The 17087-nt window shown below is 42.6% G+C and overlaps 1 protein-coding gene across 1 annotated transcript; it reads right to left on the reverse strand.

Annotated features, from left to right (window-relative positions):
• Positions 1-1840: 1840 nt before the first annotated feature.
• On the reverse strand, positions 1841-13491 carry klhl35 (kelch-like family member 35). Its single transcript, XM_020464883.2, has 7 exons — positions 13262-13491; positions 11465-12357; positions 10826-11010; positions 10033-10151; positions 9621-9809; positions 3073-3261; positions 1841-2508 (listed from the first exon to the last, which is right to left on the reverse strand). Exons 1-7 carry the CDS (start codon positions 13280-13282, stop codon positions 2311-2313), a joined length of 1794 nt encoding a protein of 597 aa, XP_020320472.1. The 5' UTR covers positions 13283-13491; the 3' UTR covers positions 1841-2310.
• Between the last annotated feature and the right edge of the window lie 3596 nt (positions 13492-17087).

The raw sequence follows: 17087 nt of genomic DNA on the forward strand, positions 1-17087 counted from the left end.
CTACAGGTTGAACAGAGCCCTGGATGTATGTAAGTCTCCCATTTACATCAATAAATGATTAAATCCGAGTTATGCATGTGGATCTCAAGTTAGGATTCATGTCAAGTTCTTGTTGATCAATGTCAGTTCATATGCTGTCAGTTATGAGGCAATAATGACTTAAAATGCAGGAACTGAAGGACCTGTCTGCTGTATTAAGTGCTAAGGGGTGAATCCTGACTTCAAATTTTCTAAGTCAAAATCATATTTGAGTGGAAATGAGGATTTGCCCCTTAGACTGTGTATAAGCAATACATACAAGTAGATGTGGTCACTAAACCATCACAAACATTTGTCTCAGATCATGTAACTGAACCTGAATCTAAATCAAAGAGTAGGTAAGGGTGGCCAGATGCCTACTTTTCTCATGCTTCAAATGACAGGAGACTACAGGTAGTGATAATTCATCAGAACACTAGAAGTCTCTATTTAGTTCATAAGAAATCTTGTTTCACTATCTGTTTCTAACCAGTAATTACAGGCCATCAACTGTTGAATGTAAGCCTGTGGAATGTAAGCCTTGATGTGATTTTATCATGTCTCATCTGCACTTGATATGGAATCTCCTCCCTCTTTGTATCTGTGTGGTATACCTGTCACAGAGCACACAGCATTGTGCAATTCTATATCTCCAAAATGGCACCCTACTCCCTATATAGTGCGCTACTTCTGTTCAGATCCTTGGTCAAAAGTAGTACACTATAGGGAATAGGGTGACATTTGGGACACAAACAGAGTTGACAGTGAGGTTCCTCATCTGACAGTCTTGTTGAGGTTATTGTCAGGATTGAGGCCAAATGGATAATACGCAAAAAATGCAGGATGGCAGGTTCCTAAAGGTGCCATTTATTTAAAATACAATAGGCACTCAAGGAAACCTTCCATTGAAGCAAGGTCACTAAAGTAAGCAAATGTGTAAGTGTACACCACCTTTCAAAAGTTTGGAGTCACTTAGAAATGTCCTCGTTTTTGAAAGAAAAGCAAAAATGTTGTCCATTAAAATAACATAAAATTGATCAGAAATACAGTGTAGACATTGTTAATGTTGTAAATGACTATTGTAGCCGGAAACGGAATATCTAGGCGTACTGAGGCCCATTATCAGCAACCATCACTCCTGTGTTCCAGTGGCACGTTGTGTTAGCTAATCCAAGTTTATCATTTTAAAAGGCTAATTGATCATTAGAAAAACCTTTTGCAATTATGTTAGCACAGCTGAAAACTGTTGTTCTGATTAAAGGAGCGATAAAACTGGCCTTTAGACTAGTTGTGTATCTGGAGCATCAGCATTTGTGGGTTCGATTTACAGGCTCAAAATGGCCAGAAACATGTACACCGGGGCCACCCACTCCTCTTTCTATTCTGGTTAGGGCCAGTTTGCGCTATTCTGTGAAGGGAGTAGTACACAGCGTTATACGAGATCTTCAGTTTCTTGGCAATTTCTCGCATGTAATAGCCTTAATTTCTCAGAACAAGAATAGAATGATGAGTTTCAGAAGAAAGTTTTGTTTCTGGCCATTTTGAGCCTGTAATCGAACCCACAAATGCCAATGCCCCAGATACTCAACTAGCCTACAGAAGGCCAGTTTTATTGCTTCTTTATTTATAACAACAGTTTTCAGCTGTGCTAACATAATTGCAAAAGGGTTTTCTAATGATCAATTAGCCCTTTAAAATGATAAACATGGATTAGCTAATAAGTCGTGCCATTGGAACACAGGAGTGATGGTTGCTGATAATGGGCCTCCGTACGCCTACGTAGATATTCCATTTAAAAAATCTGCCGTTTCCAGCTACAATAGTCATTTACAACATTAACAATGTCTACAATGTATTTCTGATCAATTTGATGTTATTTTAATGGACGAAAAATTTGCATTTTTAAGTGACTCCAAACATTTGAACGGTAGTGTATGTTCTGGGCCTCTTCCTCAATGAAATGGCATCTAACAACATATTACATAAATACACAACTGACAAGGCGTTGAAGCAACAACCTCAAAACGTGAGGTCTGAGGCGTCTCTTGTCGCCTCTTATCATTCTTGTGGTCTATAGATGGGCGAGGGAGTTGTAAGTACTTTCATCCAATAGTAGCAGGCTATGGGAACATGATTCAGTCAACTGCCAAACATCAGGCAGCAGCCCAGGTTCTGTGGTGAAGATTCCCCTAGGTACAGAGCTAGGATCAGCTTCTCCTCCCCCAAAACTAACTTTAACCATTAGTATAACTGACCCATGATCAGCGTCTAGTGGCAACTTCCACCTACACCTCAGTGGGTCTTCTTTGGTGGCCACTGGGTGACAGTGACACAACCGTGGTAGCTGACACTGCGTGACATGGGCTTCTCGTCTGTCAGCTTGCCGCTCTCAGGACTGTAGGCCCAAACCTGGTCGGTGGCCGAGGCACAACTATCTCTCCCCCCGACGATGTAGACCTTCCCCTCACACACAGTCAGGCCACAGCTCTCCTGATAGACAGACACAGAGACATAAGGGTCAGGGGTCTTATTCATAAAGCGTCTCAGAGTAGGAGTGCTGATCTAGGATCAGGTCGCCCCTGTCCCTGTGATCTTGTTCATTATGTTCCAAAAGATAAAACTAAAAGATACAATCCTAGATCAGCACACCTACTCTGAAAAGCCTCATGAAAACCGTCCCAGGTTTCCTTCCCTTGGATAATATGTCATTTGGAACTTCCTGACTGAATGAATTTCAACCCATACAAGCCAAACTAATATGTGACAGGCAGCTCCAAAATCATGTGGCTTTAGAAGCTTTAAACCCCACAAATTATAAATGAATGGCCTACTGCTCCTCAACTCCTGTTTCTTCTCATATGTGGCCATATCAGAAATTATAATCCCATTCGCTGTACACGGGTGTCTACATAGGGATTGTTTTTGTTGTGATTTCAACAATTGTGATTGTAAATCCTTATCTGGCAATTGACAAACAGGAGTTGTCAAAAGCAAAGTGATTTCCCTATTTTATGTAACCCGCTGGTTACACCTACTAGTATCAAATTCACTTACCAGTTTCATTGGCAAGTCCACCACTTTGCTCCAGTTATCGGTCTTTGGTGTGTAGCTGTAAATCTGGTCCAGGAGTCCTCCCACCACATAGATGGTGTTATTGTGTGCGGTGGCATTGATGCATCTCTGAGAGAAGGGACAGGATGACACATACTGCCATTGGTCCTCTTCTGTGTTATAGCACTGAACCTGCATGGACCATAGAATTACATTTAGAACATACACTATGACCAAATGTATGTGGACACCTGCTTGTCGAACATCTCATTCCAAAATCACTGGTATTAATATGGAGTTGGTCCCCCCTTTGCTGCTATAACAGCCTCCACTCTTCTGGGTAAGCTTTCCACTAGATGTTGGAACATTGCTGCGGGGACTTACTTCAATTCAGCCACAAGAGCATTAGTAAGGTCGGGCACTGATGTTGGGCGATTAGGTCTGGCTTGCAGTCTGCATTCCAATTCATCCCAAAGGTGTTCGATGGGGTTGAGAGCAGGGCTCTGTGCAGGGCACTCAAGTTCTTCCACACCGATCTCGACAAACAACTTCTGTATGGACCTCACTTTGTGCACAGAAATGGGCCTTCCCCAAACTGTTGCCACAAAGTTGGAAGCAAAGAATCATCTGGAATGTCATTGTATGCTATAGCGTTAAGATTACCCTTCACTGGAGCTTAGGGGCCTAGCCCCGAACCATGAAAAACAGCCCCAGACCATTATTCCTCCGCCCCCAAACTTTACAGCTGGCACTATGCGGTTGGTGATCTTAGGCTTGTGTTGGGCACGGAAACCCATTTCATTAAGCTCCTGACGAACAGTTATTGTTCTGACGTTGCTTCTAGAGGCAGTTTGGAACTTGGTAGTGAGTGTTGCAACTGAGCGAGGACAGACTATTTTTACTCGCTACGCACTTCAGCACTCTGCGGTCTCGTTCTGTGAGCTTGTGTGGCCTACCACTTCGCGGCTGAGCCGTTGTTGCTCCTAGACATTTCCACTTCACAATAACAGCACTTACAGTTGACCGGAGCAGCTCTAGCAGGGCAAAAATTTGATTAACTGATATGTTGGAAAGGTGGCATCCTAGGACAGTGCCACGTTGAAAATCACTGAGCTCTTCAGAGGGGTCATTCTACTGCCAATGTTTGTCTATGAAGATTGCATGGCTGTGTACTCGATTTTATACACCGGTCAGCAACGGGTGTGGCTGAAATAGCTGAAATCACTCATTTGAAGGGGTGTCCAAATACTTTTGTATATATACAGTGCCTTGCGAAAGTATTCGGCCCCCTTGAACTTTGCGACCTTTTGCCACATTTCAGGCTTCAAACATAAAGATATAAAACTGTATTTTTTTGTGAAGAATCAACAGCAAGTGGGACACAATCATGAAGTGGAACGACATTTATTGGATATTTCAAACTTTTTTTACAAATCAAAACTGAAAAATTGGGCGTGCAAAATTATTCAGCCCCCTTAGTTAATACTTTGTAGCGCCACCTTTTGCTGCGATTACAGCTGTAAGTCGCTTGGGGTATGTCTCTATCAGTTTTGCACATCGAGAGACTGAAATTGTTTCCCATTCCTCCTTGCAAAACAGCTCGAGCTCAGTGAGGTTGGATGGAGAGCATTTGTGAACAGCAGTTTTCAGTTCTTTCCACAGATTCTCGATTGGATTCAGGTCTGGACTTTGACTTGGCCATTCTAACACCTGGATATGTTTATTTTTGAACCATTCCATTGTAGATTTTGCTTTATGTTTTGGATCATTGTCTTGTTGGAAGACAAATCTCCGTCCCAGTCTCAGGTCTTTTGCAGACTCCATCAGGTTTTCTTCCAGAATGGTCCTGTATTTGGCTCCATCCATCTTCCCATCAATTTTAACCATCTTCCCTGTCCCTGCTGAAGAAAAGCAGGCCCAAACCATGATGCTGCCACCACCATGTTTGACAGTGGGGATGGTGTGTTCAGGGTGATGAGCTGTGCTGCTTTTACGCCAAACATAATGTTTTGCATTGTTGCCAAAAAGTTCAATTTTGGTTTCATCTGACCAGAGCACCTTCTTCCACATGTTTGGTGTGTCTCCCAGGTGGCTTGTGGCAAACTTTAAACAACACTTTTTATGGATATCTTTAAGAAATGGCTTTCTTCTTGCCACTCTTCCATAAAGGCCAGATTTGTGCAATATACGACTGATTGTTGTCCTATGGACAGAGTCTCCCACCTCAGCTGTAGATCTCTGCAGTTCATCCAGAGTGATCATGGGCCTCTTGGCTGCATCTCTGATCAGTCTTCTCCTTGTATGAGCTGAAAGTTTAGAGGTAAGGCCAGGTCTTGGTAGATTTGCAGTGGTCTGATACTCCTTCCATTTCAATATTATCGCTTGCACAGTGCTCCTTGGGATGTTTAAAGCTTGGGAAATCTTTTTGTATCCAAATCCGGCTTTAAACTTCTTCACAACAGTATCTCGGACCTGCCTGGTGTGTTCCTTGTTCTTCATGATGCTCTCTGCGCTTTTAACGGACCTCTGAGACTATCACAGTGCAGGTGCATTTATACGGAGACTTGATTACACACAGGTGGATTGTATTTATCATCATTAGTCATTTAGGTCAACATTGGATCTTTCAGAGATCCTCACTGAACTTCTGGAGAGAGTTTGCTGCACTGAAAGTAAAGGGGCTGAATAATTTTGCACGCCCAATTTTTCAGTTTTTGATTTGTTAAAAAAGTTTGAAATATCCAATAAATGTCGTTCCACTTCATGATTGTTTCCCACTTGTTGTTGATTCTTCACAAAAAAATACAGTTTTATATCTTTATGTTTGAAGCCTGAAATGTGGCAAAAGGTCACAAAGTTCAAGGGGGCCGAATACTTTCGCAAGGCACTGTATTGTATAAAACAATTGGATCTCTATGGTATGGACAGCACAAGCAGGGTTGTTTAAGAGAAGCTTAAACATAAAATGAGGTGTGCTAGAGATATAGAGATCACATACTAGGCATGACATATATTTTTTTTTACGTATGCATGTGTATATAAATAGCACATTTTCTCTTTATTATGTATTTTTAGACATTTAGTATGCCTAAAGGGTTTTCTTATAATACATTACTTTTGGGGATGGTTTCCTGATTACATATTAAGACTAGTCTAGGAGTAAAATTAATTCTCAATGGAGAATCTCTATTGAAACTGCTTTTTAGTCCAGGACTATTCTGTGTCTGGGAAACCGGCCTAAAATGCACTGAACCTCTATGGACAGTAAAAGTAGGGTCTTGTAAGAAATGGCTTAACACTACATTTGACTAATACTACAGTATTGTGTGTGGCTTCCACATCAGCAGAACAACAGTGTCTCACTTTTTATTGATCTCTCTAAGGCTTTTGATACAGTTGATGCTATACTAAGGCCGTTGATGCTATACTAAGGCAGAGATTGTCGAGTGTAGGTCTTTCGGAGCATGCAGTTGCATGGTTTGCTAACTATCTGTCTGATAAAACTCAGTGCACTCAATTTGATGGGCTTATGTCTGTTAAATTACCTGTCTGGAATGGTGTGCCCCAAGGCTCTGTACTTGGTCCTCTCTTATTCACTATTTATATAAATGATTTAGACAAAAATGTCCAAAATGCACAACTTCATTTTTATGCTAATGATACTGTTATTTACTGTTGTGCCTCGTCTCTTACAAAAGCTTTCCAGAACATGCAAACTCCTTGTTATACTGTTCAACATACCTTGTGTCAATTGAAGCTTATCCTCAATACTGAGAAAACTAAACTAATGGTGTTTTATAATGCAAGAAATAGACCTCTGAACCTTTCACCTATTACTACCTGTCAGGGCAAGGAGATTGAAGTTGTAACCTCATATAAATATCCTTGGAATTTTAATTGATGATGGCCTCTTTTAAATTGCATATTCAACAACTTACAAAAAAATTGAAGCTGAAATTGGGATTTTATTTTAGGAATAAGGCCTGTTTTTCTTTTGAAGCCAGAAGGAGGCTAGTATCAGCTACATTTATGCCTTTACTAGACTATGGGGATATTTTATATATGAATGCTTCCGCTCAGTGTTTGAGATCAATTGACACTCTTTACCATTGCACTTTAAGATTTATTTTAAACTGCAAAACCTTTAGGCACCACTGCACTTTGTATACCAGGGTTGGCTGGCCTTCTCTAGTCACTCGTAGGCTCAGTCACTGGTATACTTTTATTTACAAAGCCATTTTGGGTTTATTACCTTTTTATTTGTGCATTTTTATTGTTCAGAAATGTGGTGGGTACTCTCTTCGTTCGCTTGACTTTATCCTGCTAACTGTTCCAAATGTCCGAACTGAATTTGGTAAAAGGGCTTTTATGTACTCTGCGCCATCGTCTTGGGACACCTTACAAAATACTTTTAAACTGGAAGAACTTGTCCCGATTGGTGTTTTTAAATCATTGATGGAGGATTTTGAGGCTGATTCCCTGACCTGTCAATGTTTTTAATTTGCTGTTTTATACTCTTGTGAATTCAATGGTTTTTACTAGATTACTTGTAGTTTTTCATGTTGTCTGTCTGTAATTCTTTTGTAATGACTTGGTGCTGCCTATCTTGGCCAGGGCGCTCTTGAAAAAGAGATTTTAATCTCAATGAGCCCTTCCTGGTTAAATAAAGGTTAAATAAATAAATAAAAACAGCAGATCCACTCGACACAAAAAATAGTGTGTCTGTTTTGTATGCAAATACTAAATGAGGGGGTTCTTAATGGAGTATGATAGTAGTGACAGTTTGGAATGCTGCTGGTTTCCTGGAATCCATTCTAAGAATCGTGTTAAGGCAAGCCCTAAGGCATAAAAGAAAAGCATCTTTTGATCTTCAGAATTTGGTTATAGCCTACAGTCCAATGAGCATTACCGTATAGAGAACATCTTCAAATGGACAACAAGATATAACATGAAAGTAAGTAATGTGATTCTGAAGGTGTTCTTTGGAAAAGGTCACTTCCATGACCACTTCCATGGCCAATTCCACAAAACTTTCCAAGACATTTCACAAAAGCAAAGCAAGGCTCTCTATGTCAGAATTTAAGAACCTTGGTTGACATTTAATATATCTACAGTGCCTTGCGAAAGTATTCGGCCCCCTTGAACTTTGCGACCTTTTGCCACATTTCAGGCTTCAAACATAAAGATATAAAACTGTATTTTTTTGTGAAGAATCAACAACAAGTGGGACACAATCATGAAGTGGAACGACATTTATTGGATATTTCAAACTTTTTTAACAAATCAAAAACTGAAAAATTGGGCGTGCAAAGTTATTCAGCCCCCTTAAGTTAATACTTTGTAGCGCCACCTTTTGCTGCGATTACAGCTGTAAGTCGCTTGGGGTATGATACGTGTGAAGTAAAGCAAATAGTTTTAACGTAATAGTTTACCTCAACTCTCAATACCCTTTTCACACTACCATACCACCCAAACCGTACTGTGCTGGCTCAGGTCTTTTCTTTTCACACATGGTTCCAACAACGGTGGAACCATGCATAACTCAGTTCGCCTCAGTTCAGTATTCTGAAAAGGGTAATCTAACCTCTTGTCACGAACCTCGCTGAAGAGGGTGCCTCTTCCTGTTCGGGCGGGGCTCGGCGGTCGTCGTCACCGGCCTATTAGCTGCCATCGATTCTTTTTCCGTTTGTGTTTGTTATTGGTTAATTGGGTACACCTGTTTTGTATTAGGGTTTGTTTGTAGGGTATTTAAGGGCACCAGGGCTGCTGGGTATTTTGTGCGGGCTTGTTAATTGTTACTCTGTGTTTGATGGTGTATTGATTTTCGTGTTCTTTATTTATCCGGTCTATTTTGTCCTGTTGTTTTTGGACTGGCAACTTATACGCCTTGTGTGTTGGCATCATCATTTTGGTTGCACCGGTGAATACATTTTGATAAACTACAGAACCCTGCTCTCTGCGCCTGATTCCACCCACCACTCATAGTTAATCGTAACACCTCTACTGTATGCCTGACCCATTTCGTGCGGAAATTTCCCATAGGTACAGATCTTTTGCCCGTGCTACAGATGCCTATATCGGTCCATTAATACAGGACTAGTAAAGGCCCAGTGCACTACTTTTGTGTGAAAAAAAAATTCTTAAAAAAATATAAAATGCATTATATTATATTTTTTTATTCTGATTTTTCACAGGGGCAGCAGCATCCTCAGCACCCCTACTTCCTGCGGCTATGTCCAGGTATGTCATGAAATTGCACAAGTGGGGGGGGGTGGGCATTTCCTCTTTTGTTCTCTATTGCTCCTCTATTGTTCCTCAAGCGAGGAGGCCGATGGCATAACGGAATCCCATCAGACTAACTCCTTGAATACCCTACTCTTTGAAGTTTGCTGTGTACTTTCATGTATTTATATTTGTGATATCGCTTTTCAACATTAAAAGTAAAAAAAATTGCTGGAGGGGGTCTTTAACCATTAGTGAGGGAAATGCGAAACTGACCCATGATCAGCGTTGAGGGGCAATTTCGCTCTACACCACAGATTCCAGCTCACCTTGTTGGTATTGCAGTCATTGTTCACGGCCCCACCAATGACGTAGAGCTTGCCAGAGCAGCCCACAAGAGCCGCTGAGCTCACGGCCAGCAGTAAAGGGGCTACAGTCCGCCACTGGTTGTCGTAGACACTGTAGCACTCCACATTGGACAAGCGCTCCAGCCCATTGAAGCCTCCCACTGCATACAGCTACAACCACAAACACACACACACAGCTTAAATCAGTACAATTCTTATTCTACCCAGTCTATGGTCAAATTGCAAACCAGCCTGCTCGGACACTACAAATATTCATTATGGGAGAACTCCTAAGCGCTCACAACGCTGACTTTGACTTAATCACAAATGGATGTCAATTATTATGGGGCTTTGTATCCACAAAGGGGGGCAACTGGAACAAAGGCAGGCTCACCTTTCCAAGCAGAGCAGTCATCTTGTGCCTCCACCTGGCCTTGGCCAAGGAGGCGACACGAACCCAGTGGTCCACCTGGGGCATGTACTTCCACACATCCGAGCTATTCAACTGGCCTCCTGCAGGACGATACAATCAAGTCAGGGTCAATATGAAGGCTATCAAGCATCTTAGAGTAGGAGTGCTCTTCTAAGATCAGTTTTTCCATTTAGATCACAATGAATAAGATTTAATGTACACTCCTACTCTGAGACTATTGATACATATAGCCCCATATTTCAGAACTGAGACAGTGGCCATGTTTAATAACTTTCAAAAATGCCACTGCCTTGGGTTTTCTTATAGGCTGTGGACATGCCTGTCTGGGTAAATAAATATAGAGCAGAGATGCTATGGAAAAGCAATTAAAGACATCCCACATCCCACAGAAAAACATGCATTTCCCTTTGAATAAGCAGAAGCTCTGTCAGTTGACATTAGAACTGACGTAAGGTGTAAAAACAGGTTTGACAGCAATGTGCTTTGCACAATCACATACATGGCTTGTTCACAGCTATTGCCCTGATAAAGTATGAATAGCTTATTATCTAGGGGACAGTTCCTAAACATCTACCATTACATAATACAAATATTTTGGTAGCACTTTACATTACAGCATGGGATAAAGTTGTAATAACATGGTAATAGTATGTTCACAAGTAATTGTCAAAGATAAAATACTAATATAAACCTATGCATATGCACCATCATCTCATCTTGTGACGATCAACATTTCCTTATAACAGTGGCACACCTGACACGTATACTTCATTCTGCAGCTCACAACTGGCAAACTCGGACTTAGAGTATCCTGGGATGGTGGCACCGGGCACCCACTCTTTTGTGTAAGGGTTGAGTTTCTCAGTGAAGGACAGTCTGGAGAAGCCGTTTCTGTCACAGCCTCCGATCACCACGATCACCTCCACTCTCCCCATACACCTGAGCACAGACAGAGTGAATATATTTTAACTGAAGAACTGAGAACCAACTGGACAACAATACAGACTCCCTGAATATGTACTAGTATTTTTACAAATGTGACTATTAGTGATATGAGTCTACAGCAGAGAGACATACCAGAACTGTATTTTCGCTCATAGAAGAATTCCCTCTTCTCTCTCCTTTACTTTGTTTTGTTTTCAGGTTAGAAAAAAGGTAGCAAAATCCTGGTCCTGAAAGAAGCTATGTTCCAGCCTAGCACTTGATTTAACCAAATATCGTATCATCAATACTTTAATTAGCTGAACTAAATGTGTTTGCATTGGGCTGGGAAATAAAGCCTCCACACCCTGTAGCTATTCAGGACCAGTGTCAGCGACCACTATAGAGCATTATTGTACATACATACATAAGGCTGGCTGATGTTTTTTACACCAATGGCTTTAGTACTTACTTTCTCGGTCTGGTCCGCACAGAGTCCACTTCCCTCCCCAGGACATGGTACATCCTGGCCTCCTGCAGCAGTGGCCGGCACTCCCTGCAGTCCTGGACCAGGTCGTCCGACTCTATCACATTGACGAAGAAAACAGGGTCCACCAGAGGCAGACGCACTAGCTCCAACAGCTCCTGGAGGGCCCCTTTCCTTTCTGCGGGCACGTGGTGCACCCATTTCAGCACTGCCTCCACCAACACCTCCTCCTTGTCCACCTGGAGTTGCTCGCTGGTCAGAAGCTCCACCACACGCTCTTTGGCTAAGCTCAGGAACTCTTCGTGCTTGTAGACCTCCACAAAGTCCCTGTACAACATAGTCTGGCACTTGTCTGCCAGAGGCGTGATGAGGTATGAGCTAGCGAAGTCCATGATGCCTAGGCAGTTGGAGTGGTCCATACGCTCCTCCAGGAACTGCACACACGCCTTGCTGAGCACGCTGACACCCAGCATGTCGGCGGCGCCGAACACGCTTCCCACGTTGGCCTCATCCAGCACCGCCTTGCCCTCATACACGAAGTTGAGCACCGTCTCCATGGTGGAGGCACCTATGCCCTGGATGCGCACCAGCTGCTGGCGGCTCTCGCGGAGCTGCCCGTTGAACATCGTGCGGAAGTAGATGCTGCCGGCGCTGAGGATGGCGCGGTGGCATGGGAACTCACTGCTGTCCACCTGCAGGACCATGTCGGTGAAGGTGCCGCTGCGGCGGTAGACGTTGAGCACCTGGAGGATCTGTTCTGAGTGGCGTGGGCCCTCGCAGAAACTCATCTCTTTCCACTGGGGATGTTGGTCGCCCTGAGGCAGAGGTTGAGGCTCGCCAGCGCTTCCAAACCCCATGGTGAGGAATGGACGAGGGAGCTGGAGGGAGGGAGAGAGAAAGAGTGAGCGAAGATGAGAGTAGAGAAAGGCTTAAAATTATTGGATTAATTAATGTTTTACAGTACTAGGTCCAAAAATTTTTGTTTTCATTTGGTGTTAAGAGTTCGACATTGAATAAAGCTGATTTTAACATTTCAATTAAAGTGAAATCTGACTTTGATTTTATGGTGAACTATCCCTTTCATTGCATATGCTTTAAAATTAAAGTCACTTTTGCAAAGTAAAAAAAAATGTACACAGAATAAGACCACTGTAGCATACATTTTATGGTTGCTCGTTTTGAATTGGTTGCGCACCGATAACACAATAATAAGCCCTCTACATGCACAGGCGGCACAGCATGAAATTTGATAGCCATGCACAGCAGCTGCTCCCTGCACGATAATATCACCGCCGGGATAGCCAATCAGCCTTCCAGGCAGCATGCGCTGTTATGGTTCTGATCCACACCCTTTGTCAATCTATTCGGGAAAAAACGTGTATAGGCTATACTGCATTCACAATCTGGTCGTTGGCTTTTTTTGAATGTGGTATATAAAAAGTAAACATCTAAACGGAGTGTTTTCTTTATTTTGTACGATCGTGAAATAATAGGCTATTTACTCATTGACTGGAACAAACGTATTATTTGAATACAAATACGATTAAACATTCACTGCATAATACGAAACTATTGTTTGTTGTTCAGATAATAAAAATTTTCCATAAAAAAAAACCATTAGCCTACAATATAACTGTTTTCCAAATAAGTGTTTATTTGGTTAAACTAGACACTCACATGCAAACTTATTTACTGAAAAAAATAGGCTAGATCTAAAATACAATAAGGTAATAAACGAAAAAATCTCACATGCACAATAGCACAAAATATTATAAAATGTACCTTCAAGACTTCACCTGGCATGGATGGGAAACTAGGCTATGTTGCCTAAAACCAATAACGGTCGATCATTCAACGACAAGAGCAACTGTTCAGGTATCCTACAAAGGAAGTTACACACTAGCCTTTTTATATGATTGCCGACAGGGAAGATGTGAATACAGAAAATAAACAATAACCTGGAAGTTCACGTGAGGTATCCTGTGCAATATTAACCGTAGCCTAGCCTACCTGTCTCGACCACTGAGGTAGCGACTGAAAGAAAGGGGGAGGAGCGTAGACAGCATCAGTTATGTCCAACAAACACAAAGGGGATAAATTATTTGGCTATGCCAGTAGGTCTACTGTGGAATTAGACGCATATTCCCCCACCCCCTTGTTACCCAGACCCAGTGCTTTTCACAGCCTACACAAAGCAGATGATTTCAGGTTTGTCTGAAAGGGGCCATCAGAGGTAGGCCTATTCCTGTTTTTTGGTTGCAAATCACATGTCCCTATGATATAATAACATATTATATGATATTTTTTTTCATTATATTATATTACATTCTTCTAAGACCTGAGTAGGGCTCCATGGAGGTGTTTTATTGATGTGTGCCTCTCATCTGATCCTGTGCCCCTATAGGCAGTTGCAGTTTGGGTTGGAAAGGGTTTTGAATTATTTTAAAATAGAGTTTTAAGTGTTATTTAAAACTAAAAGCACATTATTATCACCAGATTTTTTTGCAAAAAAGAAATAAAAAATGTAATATTTACATAAAGTATCCAGACTCTTTGCTGTGAGACTCAAAATTGAGCTCAGGTGCATCCTGTTTCCATTGATCATCCTTCAGATGTTTCCACAACTTGGAGTCCACCTGTGGTAAATTCAATTGATTGGACATGATTTGGAAAGGCACACACCTGTCTATACAAGGTCCCACAGTTGACAATGCATCTCAGAACAAAAACCAATCCATGAGGTCGAAGGAATTGACCGTAGATCTCCAAGACAAGATTGTGTCGAGGCACAGATCTGGGGAAGGGTACCAAAAAAATTCTGCAGCATTGAAGGACCCCAAGAACACAGTGGCCTCCATCATTCTTAAATGATCAAAGTTAGGAACCATCAAGACTCTTCCTAGAGCTGGCCGCCTGGCCAAACTGAGCAATCGGGGGAGAAGAGCCTTGGTCAGGGAGGTGACCAAAACCCCAATGGACACTCTGACAGAGCTCTAGGGTTCCTCTGTGGAGATGGGAGAACCATCCAGAAGGACAACCATCTCTGCAGCACTCCACCAATCAGGTCTTTTATGGTAGTGACCAGACAGAAGCCACTCCTCAGTAAAAGGCACATGACAGCCCGCTTGGAGTTTGCCAAAAGGTACCTAAGGACTCTCAGACCATGGGAAACAAGATTCTCTGGTCTGATAAAACCAAGATTGAACTCTTTGGTCTGAATGCCAAGCATCACATTTGGAGGAAACCTGGCACCATCCCTACGGTGAAGCATGGTGGCGGGGGCATCATGCTGTGGGGATGTTTTTTAGTGGCAGGGACTGGGAGACTAGTCAGGAACAAGGCAAAGATGAACGGAGCAAAGTACAGAGAGCTCCTTGATGAAAACCTGCTCCAGAGCACTCAGGACCTCAGACTGGGGCAAAGGTTCACCTTCCAACAGGACAATAACCCTAAGAACACAGCCAAGACAAAGCAGGATTGGCTTCGGGACAAGTCGCTGAATGTCCTTAAGTGGCCCAGCTAGAGAATGGACTTGAACCCGATCTAACATCTCTGGAAAGACCTGAAAATAGCTGTGCAGCGACACTCCCCATCCAACCTGACAGAGTTTGAGAGGATCTGCAGTGAAGAAATGGGAGAAACTCCCCAAATACAGGTGTGCCAAGCTTGTAGCGCCAAGAAGACTCAAGGCTGTAATTGCTGGCAAAGGTGCTTCAACAAAATACTGAGTGAAGGTCTGAGTACTTATGTAATATTTCATTTTTTACATTTTAGTACATTTGAATAAATAAAATCTAAACCTGTTTTTGCTTTGTCATTTAGGAGTATTGTGTTCATATTGATCCGGGAAAAAAATAGAGTCCATTTTAGAATAAGGTTATAACGTAACAAAAGTGGAAAAAGTGTGTACTTTCTGAATGCACTGTTTTTCCTTTTGTTCATGTGGGAAAGGGCAGTTTGGAGTGCAATTGAGATTTTGTCATTTGTGGACACAAAGAGTATAATGTATTAGAGATCTTACCTGAGGGAGAGCAAATTATGGAGGGTATATTGTGGTTGAATCTGGGGCTGACTGGCTGTGTTTGTTTACATATTTCCTTGCCTGTTTGGCTGTTTATTAAAGCCACAATCTGTAATTAGTTTTTCAGCCAAATGGGAGCTCCACCACTTTAACTTTTGCTTCAAAGCTAACTTGTGCTTTAGAAATGTATGAAGCTATGAATGCAAGGACTGATAATCCATGACATCAATATGATGGTTTTTAACATTCTGAAGATAACATTGTTGTGTAAGCTGACCTCATTTTTGATTTTGATGGGGAAGAGTTGTACTAAGTTTATGAGGCATTTCTAAGTTAAAGTCTTCAAAAATCAATGGATACGAATCAATCATTCAATTGACCATTGAGAAGCATGAACCATTTCAGATTCCAGAGCAGTCATTTTCAAAGTGAAGAATTTGCAATAAATTTATGTGCAATCAATTATTTTTGGCACTAGGGGGAGACATAGACCTTGATAGATAACATATACCTGACAAAGGGCTGGTATAAAAACTATAAACCTGACAAAAAGCTGTTTGACTCAAACCAACAGTGTGCAGCTGCAGCCCGCAATTCGGGGAGTTCCTGAATATGGGCATTCCTGCACCCTTCTTAAACACTCCCCTCAAGCATCTCATTGGTTCCTGCATGAACGCCGTCCCCTCGAGCACGATATCTTCTTGCTTGTGTAACACTTTTTAATGTGGGTCAAAAGGGAAATAAAAGTGTTATCAGAGTTTTTTCGCCCCTGCCTGCTGTGTACTGGAGTCATCTTGGCTAACTAGCCAGTGGTAGACCGTGTCCTTGGCTCCTGCCTGCTGAACACCTGCCCTCACCATCATTAACTGAACTGCGGTATCGCCCCCGCCTCCTGTGTACCTGAGAGAACCGTGCCGACAGGCAGGCCCCAAGGACACTGTCTACCGGAAGCCCCGCCTTCGGCTAGCACAGCAGGCGGGAGGCTGGGGCGACACCCTGTGCTAACTAGTTAGTTTGCTAGTAGCAAGCTAGCACACGGTGTCACCCCCTGCCTGCTGTGTACTGGAGAAAACCGTGCCCGACAGGTGGGGGTGAAGTACACTGTCTACCGGTGTCGGCCCCGCCTACCGCTAGCTGGTCTGGTACACAGCAGGCGAGACACCGTGTGCTAGCTAGCCTGCTGTGTACCGGAGTCCTCCTTAGGACTAGCTGGCTAGGCTAGCACACAGTATCCTTTGCTCCCACCTGCCAATCACCCGACCTTGCTATCATTAACAGAACTGCGGGAGAACAGTGCCCAACAGGCTGGGGCAAAGGACACTCTACTGGTGTGTACTAGCTATAGCTAGTTACTGTTGACGCCCCCTCCTCTTCTTCTGTTGGGTTTATCTGAGGTTGCCATCCAACGTTATGGTGCATTACCGGCTTCTACAGTACTGGAGCGTGCGTCCCTGCTTCCCGTTTATGTACTGGAGATATAGCCTAAAAATGGACCAAAAGAAGTATAAAGAGGGGTTGATGCAAATGCAGAAATGCCCACATGCAGGAACCCTCTGAATTGAAGGCTGCAGGTGCACCCTTCTCACT

Source organism: Oncorhynchus kisutch, linkage group LG28 (genome assembly GCF_002021735.2).
Source record: "Oncorhynchus kisutch isolate 150728-3 linkage group LG28, Okis_V2, whole genome shotgun sequence".
Taxonomy (NCBI): Eukaryota; Metazoa; Chordata; class Actinopteri; order Salmoniformes; family Salmonidae; genus Oncorhynchus; species Oncorhynchus kisutch.

What these genes read in the sequence shown, in the direction of transcription:
- klhl35 (XM_020464883.2), bottom strand. Translation starts at nt 13,282, where the DNA reads ATGCCAGGTGAAGTCTTGAAG. An exon ending in TGCCAGGTGAAGTCTTGAAG is followed by an intron (nt 12,358 to 13,261) that starts GTACATTTTATA and finishes CCCTCCCTCCAG; the next exon opens with CTCCCTCGTCCATTCCTCAC. An exon ending in ATGACTGCAATACCAACAAG is followed by an intron (nt 3,262 to 9,620) that starts GTGAGCTGGAAT and finishes TGGTCCATGCAG; the next exon opens with GTTCAGTGCTATAACACAGA.